Here is a 17,600-nt window from a genome sequence, read left to right on the forward strand (position 1 = left end):
CACGATCAAAGTTTCCTGCAAGAAGACATGAAACAGTTCAAACTATCTAAAACAACTATCCAAATGATAAAGAAAATTTTGGATGATCATAATCCAGTCTGGAAGCAGTTTAAGCAGTTGTCAGAACACTGTTCCGAAGAAGCGAGACTGGAATTGCATGAGACACCATCCAACGAAATAGCAGCAATAATTGTTGCCGATAAAACCCAACCACTGCAAGAACGAGCCATTGTGTGCTGGAAAAAAACGGAGCTTGCACCAAGATTTATCCGTTCCACTTCGAATTTATATTTACCATTACAGTACGTATTGGTCTGTCCCTACGGTGAACCAGGATGGTCGGTAAGCTACAAAGCAAAGTACAATCTGACCCAATTGGCTTATTTCCGGCAGTTTATTCTGCGTCACAAAATACTGCAGTACCTTGGGGCACTGCTAAATGAGATTTTAGTTGATGGATACAGTTCCGTTGAGGAAGAAAGGCTGGACTTCATTAGAAGAAATCAGTTACGGTACATTAACGAACAGGATCTGTTGTTTGATGAGACCATTCAAGCGGACGGCCCCAGCGACTCCAGCCGGACATACCTTCCAGAGAGCTTTCTCGGTTCAAAGCGGTCTCAACGTAAACGTACAGCCGAAGCTCTCGCTATTACATAACGCTACGGTAACCCTACATTTTTTATCACAATGACAGCCAATCCGAAGTGGCCGGAGATTGTAGAAAAGCTGCATTCGAAACAAACAGCCACAGATCGACCAGAAGTTACAGTACAAGTGTTCCACGCAAAAAAATCGCAACTTACACGATCTTCCCATTTAATCCTTAACGGGAAAACTAAAATTTACTGCATCGAAGTGACTGAATTCCAAAAGCGGGGCCTTCCTCATGTCCATATAGCTCTGAAAGTCGAAAACGAACCCACGACAATGAGTGACATTGACCTTTTAATCTCTGCTGAGCTACCAATGCCGGAAAATGGAGATTCATACAATTTGGTGTCCACTTACATGATACATCACCATACGCAGCACTGCTACAAGACTGATTACCAAATCAAGCACAAAATGTAAGACTCAACTTGGTGCAAATACGTGTTAATATCTCAAATCTTTAAAATAATAACAAATAATACGGAACATACTTTGATATTGTTCAGATGCCGGCATAATTATCCAAAACCAGTGAACCCCTTCACCTATAAAGATCACCGAGGACATATACATTACCGGCGGCGATCTGAGAGGGACCAGTTCGTCGTACCTTATAATCCAGAGTTGTTACGGATATTTCGCTGCCATATTAACGTCGAAATCTCAAGTTCGTACCATATAATCACTTATCTATACAAGTACTTCTACAAAGGTCCAGACTACACAAAGGGCAAAATTCTGCTGGACGAAATAGAACAGTACATCAATGCGCGATACCTGTCAGCAATGGAAGCCGCTTATCGCATGTTTGAGTTTCCACTAACTAAAAGATATCCGTCTGTCCATTCCTGCCCTGTCCATCTCCCGGGAAAGAAGTACATAGTTTACGAAAGAAACAACAGGAGCGCAGCGCACGATTCGGTCTCATTATTAGAACGCTACATGCAGCGACCAAAAGACGAATGCTTCGAGCAGATAACATATCTGCAGTACTACGAGAATTACAGTACATCCAAAACATGCCCGAAAGGACACTGCTGGAAAGATGAAGTTCCTTCACCACACAGTCACTACGTGACTAAACGAACTTCGGACCATGTCGCACGGATGGATATCAAACGTCCCGCTGCCGGTGAAGTGTATTATCTCCGACTTTTGCTGCTACACAAACCAGCCCGTTCCTTCTCGGAACTGCTCAATGTGGATGGAACTGAACACGAAACATTTTCCTGTGCGGCAGTTGCGCTCGGTTTAACCGATCAGGATGATGAGTACATACTTTGTATGGAAGATGCTGTAAAGGCTTACCGTGATCCGTACGAGCTAAGAACTTTGTTTGTATTGCTGATCAACGAAGGAGCACCAGCTCTCACTATGTACAATCGATTCAAGGAAGCAATGCACCGCGATTTCCGAATTTTTGACCAATTACAGGAGGATCAAGCTGAGCAAAAGTTGTTGCAGGAAATTGGATTAAGACTTGACCATACTTCAAAAACATTAAAGGATTTCGGGCTTCCTGATGTATCTTACGACCCATCCAAGGTCTATAACATCGGAGTGCTAAAGAAACGATCAGCACAGCAACAGGTCACCTTTAATAGCCAGCAACGTGTCATATTTAACACAATAATCGACTATGCTGTTAACGGAATACCTGGGTGCTTTTGTGTCGACGGTAGCGCTGGAGTAGGAAAATCCTACTTACTTCAAGCCATTATCTCACATCTGCGAGCTCTCTCGATCGCAACAGAATGCTGTGCATCTACAGGATTCGTAGCGCGCACATATGAAAACGGAAAAACCGCTCATAATTTGTTTGGCATACCCGTACGAGAAGATCCATCCGATTACGAAAAATTAGAATCTTCTCTTACTTTGCGATCAGTGAAAGGTCAACTATTGGCACGGACACAGGTGATCATCTGGGATGAGTTTTTAAACTCGCATAACGAAAACCTAACTATTGCTGATGAAATACTGCGCAAACTGAAAAACAAACCTGATATACCTTTTGGAGGGATTATTTTGGTTGGAGCAGGCGATGCAAAACAAATCCCTCCAGTAATAGAGTATGGTACCAAAGAAGACATGATACGAGCGTCTATGATTTTTCACGACCTATGGGAGCTTTTTCACGTTTTTACACTCAGTATCCCGATGAGACAGTCCGAGGATCCTGCATTCTCCAGACTGCTCGAACTTATTGGTAATGGAGACTACCCAACTGATACGGATGGACGAATCGTCCTGGAAAACTTCAAATTCACTACAGATCCCAATCAGCTCCGTCAGTATGCTAATACTTCAAGAATCACACATACATGTCACCCTGCCAGCACTGCAATCCTTTCAGTTACGAACGATATTGTGGACAACTTCAATGCAGAAATCATGGATCAATTGATGGGAGAATACTTTGATTTATACAGCACCGACATTCCGCAGATCGAGAAACAAGCAGGTAGTGACAATAAAATAACTAATATTTATTTACTACATAATACCTATTTACTTACCTTGATATTTCAACGATTACTTAATACTAACGGTACTTACACTTACTTGCTTAGTAGTACCTACTTAATACTTTCTTTCTATAGTACTGTACTTGCTTGATACTGTATGCTATCATAGAAATACTCATAATACTTACCTAACGCGAAATTCATCATGCGAATGTAAAGAATACAGTGCCGACGTTAAACACGTAGTCCACGTACTTACAAAACTTACAGTATCTCCGTGCTTGCAGTACTACAATAACATTTTTTTTCAAAAAACTGCTGCTTTTTAGATCTGGATGAAACGTTCTGCCATAATTTCAATTTGCCAAATTTCCCCCCGCACATTTTGAAACTGAAAATCGGTGGCGAATGTTACGTCACGCGAAATCTTTCCCCTGAAGACGGCTTGCTCAACAACGCGTCCGTTAGGATAGAAGAAGTTGCCAGATACAGAGTAACCGTTAAACTATTGTCTACCAATAGGATATTTCAAATTCCCAGAATATCCTTCAGAATGAATATCAAAAGAAAAAAATTAACTTTCATTCGCAAGCAATTTCCTTTACGAGTTTCTTATGCGAAAACTGTCAACAGAGCACAAGGTTCGACAATGCTTAAATGTGCATTAGATCTTAGAGTAGAACCATTTGCACATGGTCAGCTTTATGTCGCTTTGAGCCGAGTTCAAAAGTCTGCAGATCTATTGATTTTAGTTTCACCTGATATGGTCATTGGTCCTAACAAGTTTATGGTAAGAAATGTTGTGTATAAGGAGCTCCTCTTGCAAAAATAAGAATAATAAAATCGGTTAATCAACATTATGATTTACGAGTAATTCAAGTGTGCAAGTACCGGTTAAAAATTGATACGAGTATTTGTACGAGTAGTAAAATAGGACTGTTTTTTATTTATTGGTATCTAAGCAACAAACTGTTACGGTGTACTACCTAAAGCTTTAAATTAATGCTCTGGAATAACTAAAGCTTTCAAGACTCCAAGAAATCTTCGCTGAATTTAAGTCCACGTACAACGTGTACAAGTGATGTACATAAACGTTACAGTTATTGCAACGTAAACTAAATGATAGCGCTCCGTATACCACCCAGCTCAGTCTCAGTGTGCCTTAATTCCGTTACCAGATGACTTTGTGTATGAGATCAATCCTTTACCTCTAACCGATACGATCAGCCCAAATGACTTTACTACTATTCAATCTGCAACATCTGGAGATTACAGGTACACACCCTGAAGGAGTATGCATTAATAACCTTTCAAAGTTCAGATGAAATTAATCTTTTCTGTACAAAACAGGTTTATCTAAGCACTTTTAATAGGAAAATTATACGTATCATATAATTTTAGTGCGATCCAACTGATCCTTATATCAATTAAGAAGCCCTACACCGCTTCAAATGGAAAGCAAATAGTTTACATTGTACTCGGTGACCGGACAGGCACTATGAATGGTGCAGTATTCGACAATGCCATCACCCAGCTTCATATTGCAAAGTACCACCCTGGCGACGTATGCGTTTCTGCCTTTCATTTATATTGTAACACTAATTATACAATACCACTTATTATTAAATTGTATATTATTGTCAATATTTTTAGTTACTTCAATTCCGCAACGTATCCATCCGACCCAATCAAAAACAATACCAGCGCTGGGCGACATCGCAGCTCCAAATTAAATTCAACAACAACTCGACAATCGCCAAAGTGAACGGACAACCGCTACTAACGCCTCTTGCAGAGCTGGAAACCTACTTAAAACGCCCCGCTCTAACAAAAAGTCACGGTATTAAACAATTTTATTTGCCTAGAAATTTTCAAAGAGCTTTTATAATATCCCATTAGGTTTCATGGCATTTATCGATTCGGTTATCTCAGCAAAAGAACAGCAAGGAGTTACTGTTCTTTCGGTATTGGATCACAGCATTTCCGCCCCAATACAAATTGAAGTGGAGCTTCCAATGGTACACAAAAATTCTTCCATCAATTTATTAACAACTTTAAATTCTGCTTACTAATAATCCTCTTCATTCACTTAGGCGGAACTTTTCAATACATATTATGAAAAAAAAATTTGCATTTTCCAAAACCTTTCAATTGAAAGCCGCAAACTGAGGTGCAAAAATCAAGAAACAATTATTTGGATCGATACCGGTAAGGCAGTAAACTTAATAAAAATCAAACATTTGATAACTCCCTTACTCCCGGTTTTTTTGGCATCTGGCGCAGGATCAGAGCCCGCACGTGCCCTCGTCAGCAACTTAATCGCTGCGAATTACATTGACGATTACAACTTCCTCGACCATCCTTCTCCTGAAGAAATACAACCAACTACCAGCAAAGACAAATTCCCTTCTCGCACATCTTCGACCAGCTCGACCGAAAAGAAAACACCGACGAAAGAAAACTCCAAGCAAACTAAAAAACGCAAACCGCGCTATCCAAAAACAACAAAGAAACGATAAAGTTTTCTACTTATTTTGTACGGCAAAATTAATGTACATAAATGCTTTGTACGGTAAATTAGTTTTCTCCTTATTTTTTTCCATAAATCGTAAACACTCCGAATTTGAATAAAGTTAACTAAAATCTTACAGCGAATGACAATTTAAAAAATTGTGTCAAAATGTGATCCAAGATCACAAGGAAGCCGAAGGCGAAGCCGGAGGGCTTACTTGTATATATATATAACAAACTCGTGCTTACAAATAATACCATAATAAGAAACAATAGTAAAGCAATGATAGACGTAAGTACTTACGTCTAGTATACTTATTAATAATTTCATAAATTATAACTGGGAATCAAGAACTAAATGCATTTTTAATGAATCCGCTGGCCGCCGTCCATATTTTTGGCCGATGGTTGGCAGATAATATTAAATCAAAATGGTAGACATTTTCTGACAGGACACAATTGAAACAAGTGACATTTCCAATAAAACTGCCCCACACAGGTCAGAAGGAAAACCAAGCTCTTGGTTCGGTTGATACTTATTCAGTCGTGCCGCTTTTAAAATGTCATAATTATGGTTTGTTAAGAAAGCTGTAAGCCGAGTGTTATAAGGTGCCGAAAAAAATTCCAGATAATGAAAAGAATCAAAACGGCCAGCGTCTGCAGGCAGTAAATGCATGTATTTTAATAACAGATTTTAATTCAGAGTGGCCGTTCAAAATATCGGTAGCCAGTACTCAGTAGCTTGCTACAAACATGTAATATAATTAATGGAAAGTAATGATGTATTCTTACGAAGTATTTTTACAAAATACTTTATCTTAATTCGGGACGCCCTGGAACACTAACAGTTTCAAATGGAATCGATATCGACGAAATTCGTATGTCAGCGTATCGCCGTATGAATACGATCGAAAAATTTTCCACGTCATGATCATTTACGTACTTAATACAACTGGGTCAACAAAATATGGATATTCCGCTGATCTACCATTTTATTAAGTAGGAGGTAAATGATGATGATGTGCGAATGGTTTCGCACTGTCTGCAGATATGTTTTATAGAAATATACGAAACATCATGATAAATATTGTTACTATGTTTTTTGGTTTTGCTGCTTATCACATCGTGCATATAGCTTTATAATCTACCTCGTGCGGTGCACGATCGGAAATTGTCGAGTTTGTGCAAACATCGCTGTTGCACAAGCAGCGTCGCATATTTATGTAAAGTAGGTATTTGATTTTAATATAATATAATTTTTTGATGTTTTCGAGTACGGTGTGTCACTCGGTAATTTACTAATGTGCTTGCAGAAGCTGATTAACGATAACATACGTCGAGTGCCGTACACATGACACTATATGTGCAAAGGCAATAATTGCCGGCAAACTACCAGTAGTTAAAATTGTTACGTAATCCCAAAACTGATAATCGCTTATTATATACAGCCAGTACACGTATATTTGTGCATGATGTGCAGCTATGAGCGAGATCATCTCAAAATTCATCTGATTGTCGTTTGTGGCTATTTTAAATTAGGGCTGTATGAGCATGGTATATCGTAGTGCACTGGCATTTGTGTAACCACTTAAACCAAAGACGTAATCGCTATTTCGAAAAGCTTGCTTGATTTTTGCTGTTTCATAACGCTTTGTACCATTTATTATCCTTGTAGAACCGTAACTGTTTTATGTCGTATGCATAATTTGCTTTTTCTCGTTTCGAAATACGAGACCAATTTTAAAACCGTATAATTAAACCAATGTTAAGAAAGTTGGTATCCATGCGATTCTTGCACCACACAGCTGTTTTGAAAACAGCTGTTTCGAAATAAAGTCGGATGAACTCCCAAAGCATATTATGCCAGTATTAATATTAATTGTAACAGTAACAAAATTTCTTCGCCCAATTTTAACCACAGAAATTTCTTCCACGTTTGACTCACAAATTTCTTTCTTACTTTCCTTACTTTCCACATTCGTTCTACCACAACCGAAAAGGAAAAATTAAATGCATGATATTCTGTAGCACAGCTTCAGAATTAATATCGGTAAATAGAAAGGTCAAAAGACAATCTACAGTATATGTGCAAGTAGACGGATATAATGGGTCGCCATATCAGAGTCATTAGAGATTGTTGTTCGTGCAAATTTTGCCGCATATATACGCGCAAAGTAATGGATTACACATTTCTTTGTTCTTTCAACAAATACCGACAACGCCGTAAGTACATACAGGCGGATACGCAGCTCCCAGAGCACGCACACGCAAGTATTAATACAACAGTTTTAAATGTCTGTAGATTTATATGGTGCACATTTATTTCGCAATTTTGCAGCAGTATAACATAATTATTGTATTTAATCTTCTTTTTCTATGCTTAATACCTTTTAATTTACATATCATTAATTTATTGTGCTACGTATAATACTAATCACAGGATGTATTCAAGGGCAAGTTTGATCCATAGAAATACTAAAATATTAACGGAAAGATCATGGGGCGATTCGTCAAGGGTGTATCACGCGGGTCACCAGCTGTCCAGTCATTCCGTTTCTCGTGGAACTCAGCTTCAGCATCCATATTGTACAGGGATCGCCCCACGGAGGACGGTCCTGCTGTTGCGTATTGATAGTGCTCTTCCATTTCTTTCGGGGAAACAAAATTTTCAGTTGGTAAAAAGGGAACACGAAGCTCAGTTCGAGGCGGGTTGGAAGGCGTGCCGGTAAACCAGGACGAGCGGTGGGCCAAACGGCTTAATGAACTAAGCGATTTCTTTGTCTCCTTACGAACTTCCTGACTGCAACATGCAATTACGAAACATTGGTAATAATGATTTCCAGTACAAATGTATTCAGTAAATATGTAATTGCAATATGCCTAATAAAAACATCTTATCTTATCATGCATCTATATGTAAAAGTTACAGCCTAAAAGGATGGTACTTTCACAAATTTCCTTATCCGGGTAACGCAGAATATGTAAAAAACTGACGTATTATGCCACGTTGCAGTACAGCAGAATTAATTGTCAAAACGGGCAAGGAAAACTTACAAATCTTGCAAAGTACCACAGGATATTATGTGTAACATTCTCACACGCACGGATAATTCACCGATTACGGATAATTTCACATTTTTTATAGGCAACATTATTTACACTGTGGTAAATACAATACACTGTGATAAACTGTTGCAATATATATGTGAATTTATTACCGCAGTGTAATAATATTAACACGAAGTACTTTTGAACGTTTTAAGTTTGTTTTTTTCTACAGTGTTTATAATTATTAAACTGCCGAACAAAACACGAAGCAAGAATAAAACATTGTAATGTGAAATTGAAAATAAGATTTAAAATCAAAAACTAAAATTTAATGAGTTCTTAAATAGAAAATTCCTGTTAATTGTAACCGCTGGCAAAGTGTGAAGTAATCTGACAGGTTTGATTGCTGTAATTTCGGACAGTAAAAAAAGAAACGACTATTATACACTTGAAGAAGCAGATGCGGAGCTTAAAGTACGAGTAATAAACAAAGAATTTCTAACAGTAAAGCCTCTGTTGCACCAACTCATTAAAAATTCATTATACATACGTATTGTTGGACGATTCGCTAAAGGATGACGACCGTTCAATGAGTCCCGGCGGAACAACACCGCCCGCCAAATCCACACACCCACTAAACAGGTCCATCGCCATTACAAAATATTTATTACGCTGCAGCTGTCGTTTAATTCCCGATGCGGTCCCCCAAAAGGTCACGGCAAGCATCCAGATAATTTCCGCCAAATCAGCCAAAAAATATATAAGAGAGCAGAATCCACAAGCGTTTGACTCGACCAAAAATGTGTCGTTTCATGGTGTTTTTATATAAGAAGTTTGTTTTCGACTGGGTAGATAACCAACAGCCGCGGGCATCGTTATGCGCAGATATTCTTCTATCGCCTGACCAGATTCAGTGATCGCAAAATAATCGCACACTGTGTTTTCGCTTTTGCGCTGTTATTTTTCACTCAGGCAGTAATTGTCCAAAAGTGCGCTCTACATTTTTGTGGTGAAATATTCGCAGAAAGCACGCTTAAGTTTTTGCGATAACATAGCGTCGCCATCGCACAAGCCGGTAAACACCGTCCAGGCTACTGCCATCTTTATTAAGTGCACGTGCACGTTTTAGTAGATAAATGCTCTAATTTCTTGGCTCGCCTACTCGCAGTATGTGAATTATGCTCGCCCGACATAATTAATTTTGGCGCTAATCACGTTTTTAAAAATAACTAGCACGTTATTACTTACAACATTACTTACTTATTGTACATTAAAGTATGCGAAACACGGTAAACCAGGCGTTACTCAGTTCTGAACGTTTTTTACTAAAAACTATTACATTATGTGTTAATTTTAATGCCAGCGTAATAATTTTAATGCCAGCGTTTTTGTGCAAATTTTGTACAAGTCTGCCGGCCACATCGCCAAGAAGTTCGATGTTTCCGGTTGACTCGATGGTGCATGGTATCGGGTACGTGCGTGTGGCAGTACAGACCTGACTATTGCCAAATTATTTCGTCATTACATAATTTACGCTGCCAGCAAAAACAAAGCAGTAAACACTTAAAGCACTACACCCATAATATAATTGTATGGGTGCGGTGTTTTTTCCTTTCACTCTTTAATTCGATTAAGTGCCGTTGTCGATCAGTTATCAATTATTTGCCTAATTACAGTAGTTATCAATAGTTTGCAAGTGAATGTCTTTTATATGTACGAATTTTTTTTAAAAATAATATCTTCCATCTACCTCGAGAGCGAACGCATAGTTAATTCTGCAGGATTAAGCAAAAAATTCATCTGGGTGCTTCAAAATTCTTTGGAAATTTCCTCAAAGTTTTTTATTGTTCGTCATTATCTTCCTTGGAGCTTCCATAATGTAGAAACTAGAAAGTTTTCCGATGGGCGCGATTAATTTGAAAAGCATATCAGCATATCAACTTCGAGCATGCACAGCATGCTGAAATAGTGAAGTTGCAGGAAATTACCAAACTATAATTATATTTTTTCACTAATCGTATCCGTTTAGGCTTTTTCCAATTACTCATTTTTAAAAATAGCATTATCAATAAAAATTCTTATTGCCTCCGAAATTGATAATCAGGATTTTTTATTAACAACAACGATTGGTGCTGTTTACTGAATATTATTAAGATCTCTTGTTTTGGCTATTTTCCGTTGTATTGTTAATTAATTGTATCGTATATGCGTACAGAGAAAAATTTTCCAGTGCACGGGATCAAGCTCTGGTGTGATTATGAGAATGAAAATGGTCTTCTTAATAATAACTCTGTTGATATAACTTGAAGAGAAAAGAAATAAAGACGAAATCCTCAGCTTATACACATGCGGTACACTTGACGTGTACTGGCGTCCCTTAGTACACATCGATTCTACTTCTACTACTTCTACCCTTGAGGATACGGCTTAGGCTTTACTACAGCTTCTTCTTGAGTCATGACCCCGAGTCTCAGTTTCGACTTCTTAGAAATCTCCAGCAAAGAACTTTGACCGCGAATTGCCATTTCGCTTTGACCGCGAGTCACTGACGTAGCTAAACCTATTGTTCTTCTGTACGAGGTGACCTCATGTTCTTATTGGGCCACGTGTGTGAATGCCTTCTAGATGCTCTCATTAGATTAGTCCACGTGCATGCAGTCGTAGTTCATTGGCTTACGTTTAGATCTCTATTGTTCTCAGATCCGTACCTACGCGTACGAAGAGCCGCACCTGCGAGTGCCCAGGGCTATATAAGGCGCTGGTCGCCCACAAAAATTTCAAGAATTGTAATCCCAACAAAAGTAGAGGCTTGTACTCGATCTGATTAACTTCAAGCTTTTGCTCTGGCTTTCTCTTATCGCAGTGAGGAATCGCTATCAGACCTCTTGGTGACCTTTCTCGCCTACGTCTGTGGTTCTCCTTCACTTTACTGGCGTGCATTATATCTTCGGTAGTCTCGCAGTAAGATACGTGACCTTTAGCTCTCGCTTGCATCCCTTGACCTTTTGGTCTCTTCATCATCTTCATGCCCTGTAGCGCCAGGTTGATGGATATTGCTTTTACCGCTTCTGCTAGCCTCTAGCGAGGAGTCAGGTAAGTATTACTCGTATCTTGTATATTTCTAGTGTTTTTAGCAGGGATACCGGGTTCCAGTCTTCTTCTTCTGCACATCATCAAGGATACTTCTACTATCTTCTACTTTCCTACCAGTTTGAGATCTCAAGAGTGCTCTATCCCGATTGTGTCGTGGTCTGGGAAGTGGTAAAGGAAATACTACTGCACAAGTCTTTCTCTTTACTTCACGACACACTGCAATATTCCGGCGCAGCCGTCGCGTAGTTCTCGTAAGACGCGTATATGTATAGTTGCACGTGTAACTGGAAGACGCTACATATTATATGTACTGTGGTACACGTAATTGTGTGCGCGGTGGCAAAGGCCGAACACGATAAGGCAACTAAGTGCCAGAATAATATACTGTAGCCGCCCGCACAAGTTGCCCCACAGAGTGAGGTATACGGATATTTGGCCTCACATTGCTCGCTGTTCAGCGCAGTGTGTGCAGGGAGAAGGCAGCGGCCGGATCTGCCAATGGAGCAACTTGTGCGGGCGGCTACAGTAACCCTGGACTACCTGTTCAACGCTTTGGGTTTAAAAACGCTAGGACCAAACTGACCGGAAGCTATCCGCCTGTTTGTGGAAGTCGGTAGAAGGGGTTTGGCAAGAAACCGGCAAAGCACTGATACATTAATCGCTCCACTACTACGTATCGCTGCAGACTTTACGCAGCAGCTAAGCGGCAATGCTAAAGTTGGTATTTTAACTTTAATTCAAAAGTACCGAACAACTCCGAAACGGACCAAGAGAAAACTAAAACCAATTCAATTCCCAATGCACACTCACACTGCGTTTAAATATTCTAGGTCAAGTGCACGCATTCATAATTGCCATGTTTTGCAGTCGCACATACACACAGAGTGGACAACGGACAGTACGTACATCTTCCTTAATAGCCCATATGCTTATGATTGATAAGACAACACGATAATTACCAGCACATTATCCATAAGGCACAAGACCACTGTTTACTCGATACACGTTACTAAATATAAACGTTAATTGCTGCTGATGATGGACACTGGCCATATGTGCGGCCGTAAGCCGTCTGTTTATCTTGCCGGCAATGACTGCGTCCGGTTATATGCCGTATGTCCGTAACATATCTCCCTCCTTAAGGGGTTTGGCCCTCCAAACCATTAGCACTTCCTACTGCGCGTATCCGATGACGACATTTTCCGATCCCTGTGTAAAAGTAACAGTGTCAGGATAAATACGCGGTACTGTTATAGTGTCACAAGGGATCGTTTCTGTGGAAGGCTGTGTTTCCGGTTGCAAAGGGGCAGAAGGAGACGGCTGAGTTTCGCGGGTTGCATCCTTCGCTTTACACATACGGCAACACTGGACAAACGAGAAGATTGTTGCTCGAAAAAACCATATTGCGAATCCGATGCCGATCAATGTCAGCACGCCTGCGCCAATGTAAACAGCATTCCGAAACAGGCGAAAGCCGCTAAAAAAATCCGGTAGCTCAGCTGTGCGCGTGGCAGCTTGAGCAATTTGTTCTACGCTTATCAGTCCGTTTTCCTCCATAGCGCTTCCCAGTTGTGCTAATAAGTTGAATGTGTAGGAGTGTTCTTTTTCCAATGCTGAGGAAAGATATTGCGCTGAGTTATCGATGTGACTGTCAAAGTGTATGTTAATCCACTTGTGTTCCGCATGTATTGTCGACTCTAACTTGTTCCATTCGTTGTCACGGGCAGTGTACGGTTGGCCCATCAGGTTGATTATGCTGGACCGCCATAAACACGGTGCGTACGGCAATAACAGGTAGCCGTCTTGTCCGATTCCATAGTTTCCGCTACGTGGTTGCGGTCCACATGGCGAGTCGTTATCTACGATGACGTCGACGTTCACTGTGCGGCATTTACGTAACACTGCCGTTTCATGGAACGACTCTAAGCTGTGACAGTCGTTGTAATGAGCCGCTCTCGCTGCGAGTATCCCGGAAGTGCGGGAAAGGGCATACATAGACTGTACATGGATTTGCGAGAACTTGCATTCTAAAGAGTTAACCGCGTCCGCTGCGGCATTCTCTTGGGTTTCAAACGTATCCATGATCCATTGGAGATGATGAGGTAGGAACTGCTCCTCTGTCATTATTTCCGTTTCCTGTGGTCGAGATCGAACTCGTAGCCTTTTGTTGCGACTTTTGGGCTCATTCTTTTGTAAGTGCTGAGTAATTTGCACATACATCTGCTTTTCACCTATCACTGCGTGCGCTCCCGGTGGTACGTTCGGACAGGTGGTGTAGTTGCTACTTTCGGCCAGAAGAAAGTCAACCTGTTTGTTTTGGTCGCGTATCCGAACAACACCTTTTTCGACGAAAAGTTTGCCTGAACGTTCTGGCATCTTATTCACTCGGCAACCTACATCGGCTACGCCAAAGTCAGACCATACAAAGGTGTGGTGACCTTGCGTTACATGGCCGGTACTTCGGTTTTTGGAGACTTCGCCCATGACAGTGTAGATGGGGCAGCTGTCACACCGCTGCTCCATAGTAATGTCCATTACTTCGCAATTTGTGATTTCGTATACTGAAACCGAATTCCACGAACCTGATCCTGATGGCTCCGCTTCATATGTCCACCTGTTTCCTTCCTTTTGCATCTGGTGACCTTTGCACATGAGTGTTTGGACTAACGTCCAACATTCCGTTGGAGAGACCTGTCGGTGACGCGTTCGGTAAATAGTATCGGTATTAAACAGAACTCCCTCGGTAATTTCTTTTTCTTGTGACCACATCCGGCAGGCATGCCCTTTAAAAGCTCTTTGGCTACCTTTTTCGACGTAGAGTACGTATCGAACATCCATTGCCTGAGTCCTTGTCTGGTGATCGTAGCAACTTGAGAAAAGGCGACCAAAGTCAACTACGCCCACTGTTTTTGGTGCAGTGCAGTCGCACGCCGTAATGGGAACTCCAATAACAGACGGCATACAAGCAACCAGAAGCAGGCCGAAAAGCCAATATTTCCAGCCGCTTATGCTGGAAGCTGGGGCCGACACGTTGTAGTGCTTGATCAGGCGATCTGGCTCTCTTCGATTTCGCTGTGGGCGACCGGAAGTTTCCGCTTGCTCATCGTCGGTGTCGGCTTCGCTTCCTTCTGGCGTTGTTTCAACCGACAGCTGTTCGTCTTCCAACACCGCATGGTCCTCTGGTTCGGGCGACTTGTTCTGCGGTGCCTGTGTGCTCGGGCCTGTAGCCGGGGTCGGCTCGGCCGGTGATTCATCTCTTTCTCCAAGGGGTTGCGTGTCTGCCGGCGGTGCACTAGGGAACACTTTCCTGGGATTAACCGGGATCCACCCTTCGCCGTCCTCGTCTTCACTATCAATGTAAAGGTCATTCCGGTCATGGAATACTTTAATCTTGGAGACATGGCAGACGAATCTTTTCTTCCGTCGGCGACCCTGCGTTTCCACCTCGTAATTAACCTGGGATATTTTACGAAGGATGCGGTACGGTCCGTACCAACGGCTCAGGAGCTTCGAGGCTCGGCCGGGTTTTCCGCTCGGGTTGTATATCAGGACCATTTGACCGGGCAAAAAGTCGATGTCCGGACGATCGTCGTGCGCGTAAACATAGTTTTGTTTCATCTCGATCTTCGCGAATGCCTCAGTGTGTATGTCCTTCAGCCGCTCTTGCAGGTCGTTTGAAGCCGGGTGCTTGTCGGTGGGTAATGCCAAGTCCAAGGGCAGTGTCGGCTTGCGTCCGAAAACCATCTCAAAGGGGGACATTCCGGTAGACTCGTGTCTTGCTGTGTTAGTTGCAAAAGTCACATAAGGGAGGGTTGCGTCCCAAGACTTCTGCTCGGCATCAACGTACTTGGCTAACATGTGAGCCAAGGTCTGGTTATACCGCTCCACCGTGCCGTTGCACTGCGGGTGGTAACCGCTTGTGGTCACCCGTTTAACGTTTAGCAAATCGTACAACTCTTTTACCAACTGGTTGACGAAAGGCGTGCCCTGATCCGACAGCACCTTATGAGGCAGGGAAAAACGTAGGAAAACATCAAAAAACATGAACCGAGCGATGGTTTTTGCGTTTTGCGCCGGGAGTGCCTTAGCGGTGACCCACTTGGTAAACAGGTCGGTGCACACGACTATGTATTTATTTCCACGTTTAGAACGCGGTAGCGGACCGAGTACGTCGACGGCGACGATTTCGAACGGGCCGGCAGGACAAAAGCTTTGCAGTGGCCCCGGGACCTTTTGTGTTGGTCGATTCCGCTGCTGGCAGGGTCCACAACTTTCCACGTATCGCTTAACAAATGAGAGCATTTCCGGAAAGTAAACCCGATTGCGCAGCTTCTCATACGTCCTGCTGAAACCGAGATGGCCGGCAAGTGGGTCGTCATGCACGAACGCCAAAACTTCGAAGCGAAGATGCTTGGGTATAACCAACAGCCAGTGCAGAATTCCTTGTGACTTCCAGTGACGGTACAGTATGCCGTCCCGGACAGAGTAAACCTTTTGGACGCTTTTGTTATACTCGAAAAGGTCACGGACTGATTTGCAGAAAGCGTCACCTTTTTGTTCCCGTTTCAAATCCAATTTGGCCAATCCAATGTCGTCAGCGACGGCGACGTGCCATTGCGGTGGCTCTTCCGGTGGATATCGGGACAGACAGTCGGCGTCCGAGTGGGTTTTTCCGGATTTGTGCATGATTTCTAGTACAAACTCCTGAAGCCTTAAGGCCCAACGCACGAGCCGGCTGCTCGGGCTTTGTAGTGATACGAGCCAACACAAGGAATGATGGTCCGTATAGACTCGGACATTTCGACCTATCAGGTAGTAGCGATATTTATCGCAAGCCCAAACGATAGCGAGGCATTCCCTTTCTGTCGTCGAATAATTTCTTTCAGCTGGGAGCAGTCGTCGGCTACCGTAAGCAATCACGCGCTCCTGGTCATTATCATCCCGTTGAAGCAAAACCAAACCCAAAGCATAGCCCGAGGCATCAGGGTGCATTTCGACGTCCTTTGAAGTGTCGAAATGCACGAGAACAGGAGACGAAACCATCGCATTTTTGAGGGCTTCAAATGCCGACTTCTGTGCTTCGGCCCAAATAAAAGGTTCGTCTTTCTTGGTCAGCCGTGACAAAGGTCCAGAAATCATGGAAAATCCCTTAATAAAGCGCCTGTAGTAACTGCATAAACCCAAGAACGACCTGCATGCCTTAAGGTTTGTGGGCACTGGGAACTTCGTGATGGCCTCCACTTTGGCTGGGTCGGGAAGGATTCCTTCAGTATTAGCGACAAATCCGAGAACCTTCACTTCGGACTTTATCCAGTGACATTTCGACGGCTTAAGGATGAGACCGGCAGCTTGAAGGCGTTCCAAAACGGCTGTGACGACTTCCCAATGTAGAGCAATTGTTTCCGTTGCGATCACGATGTCATCTATGTAAACGAATACATAGATCCAGAGCAGGCCCGCAAGGACTTTACACATAACGCGCTGGAAATATGCCGGGCCATTGCGGAGACCGAAGCAAACCACTTCAAACTCGTACAGACCGTTTCCCGCTTGAAAAGCTGTAATCGGTTTACTTTCCTCCGCGAGTGGGATTTGCCAGAAGCCCGACTGTAAGTCCAGGGTCGAGATGAATTTGGCGCGGGCGAGTACCTGGAGACAGTCATCTACCCGGGGAAGTGGGTAGCGGTCCGGGACAGTGACCTCGTTAACTGCCCTAACGTCGTTGCACAGTCTGGGGTCGGCCTTGGCATTGTTGTACACGAGAATCGGTGGGGAACACCACTCACTGTTAGACTCGCGAATCACGCCCTTTGCCAACATTTCTCG

General features: G+C 42.4%; 2 protein-coding genes across 2 annotated transcripts; one reads left to right on the forward strand and one right to left on the reverse strand.

Moving 5' to 3' along the window:
* Positions 1-4,251: 4,251 nt before the first annotated feature.
* LOC129596901 (uncharacterized) lies at positions 4,252-5,726 on the forward strand. The gene is made up of 6 exons (XM_055494303.1): positions 4,252-4,397; positions 4,524-4,686; positions 4,776-4,962; positions 5,022-5,140; positions 5,216-5,330; positions 5,406-5,726. The coding sequence occupies exons 2-6, from the start codon at positions 4,621-4,623 to the stop codon at positions 5,639-5,641; spliced, it is 723 nt and encodes a 240-aa protein (XP_055350278.1). The 5' UTR covers positions 4,252-4,397; positions 4,524-4,620; the 3' UTR covers positions 5,642-5,726.
* A 2,169-nt stretch (positions 5,727-7,895) lies between these two features.
* On the reverse strand, positions 7,896-9,509 carry LOC129596886 (uncharacterized). Its single transcript, XM_055494285.1, has 2 exons — positions 9,232-9,509; positions 7,896-8,433 (listed from the first exon to the last, which is right to left on the reverse strand). The coding sequence occupies exons 1-2, from the start codon at positions 9,405-9,407 to the stop codon at positions 8,109-8,111; spliced, it is 501 nt and encodes a 166-aa protein (XP_055350260.1). The 5' UTR covers positions 9,408-9,509; the 3' UTR covers positions 7,896-8,108.
* Between the last annotated feature and the right edge of the window lie 8,091 nt (positions 9,510-17,600).

Source organism: Paramacrobiotus metropolitanus, unplaced genomic scaffold (genome assembly GCF_019649055.1).
Source record: "Paramacrobiotus metropolitanus isolate TYO unplaced genomic scaffold, Prichtersi_v1.0 Parri_scaffold0000097, whole genome shotgun sequence".
NCBI classification, from domain to species: Eukaryota; Metazoa; Tardigrada; class Eutardigrada; order Parachela; family Macrobiotidae; genus Paramacrobiotus; species Paramacrobiotus metropolitanus.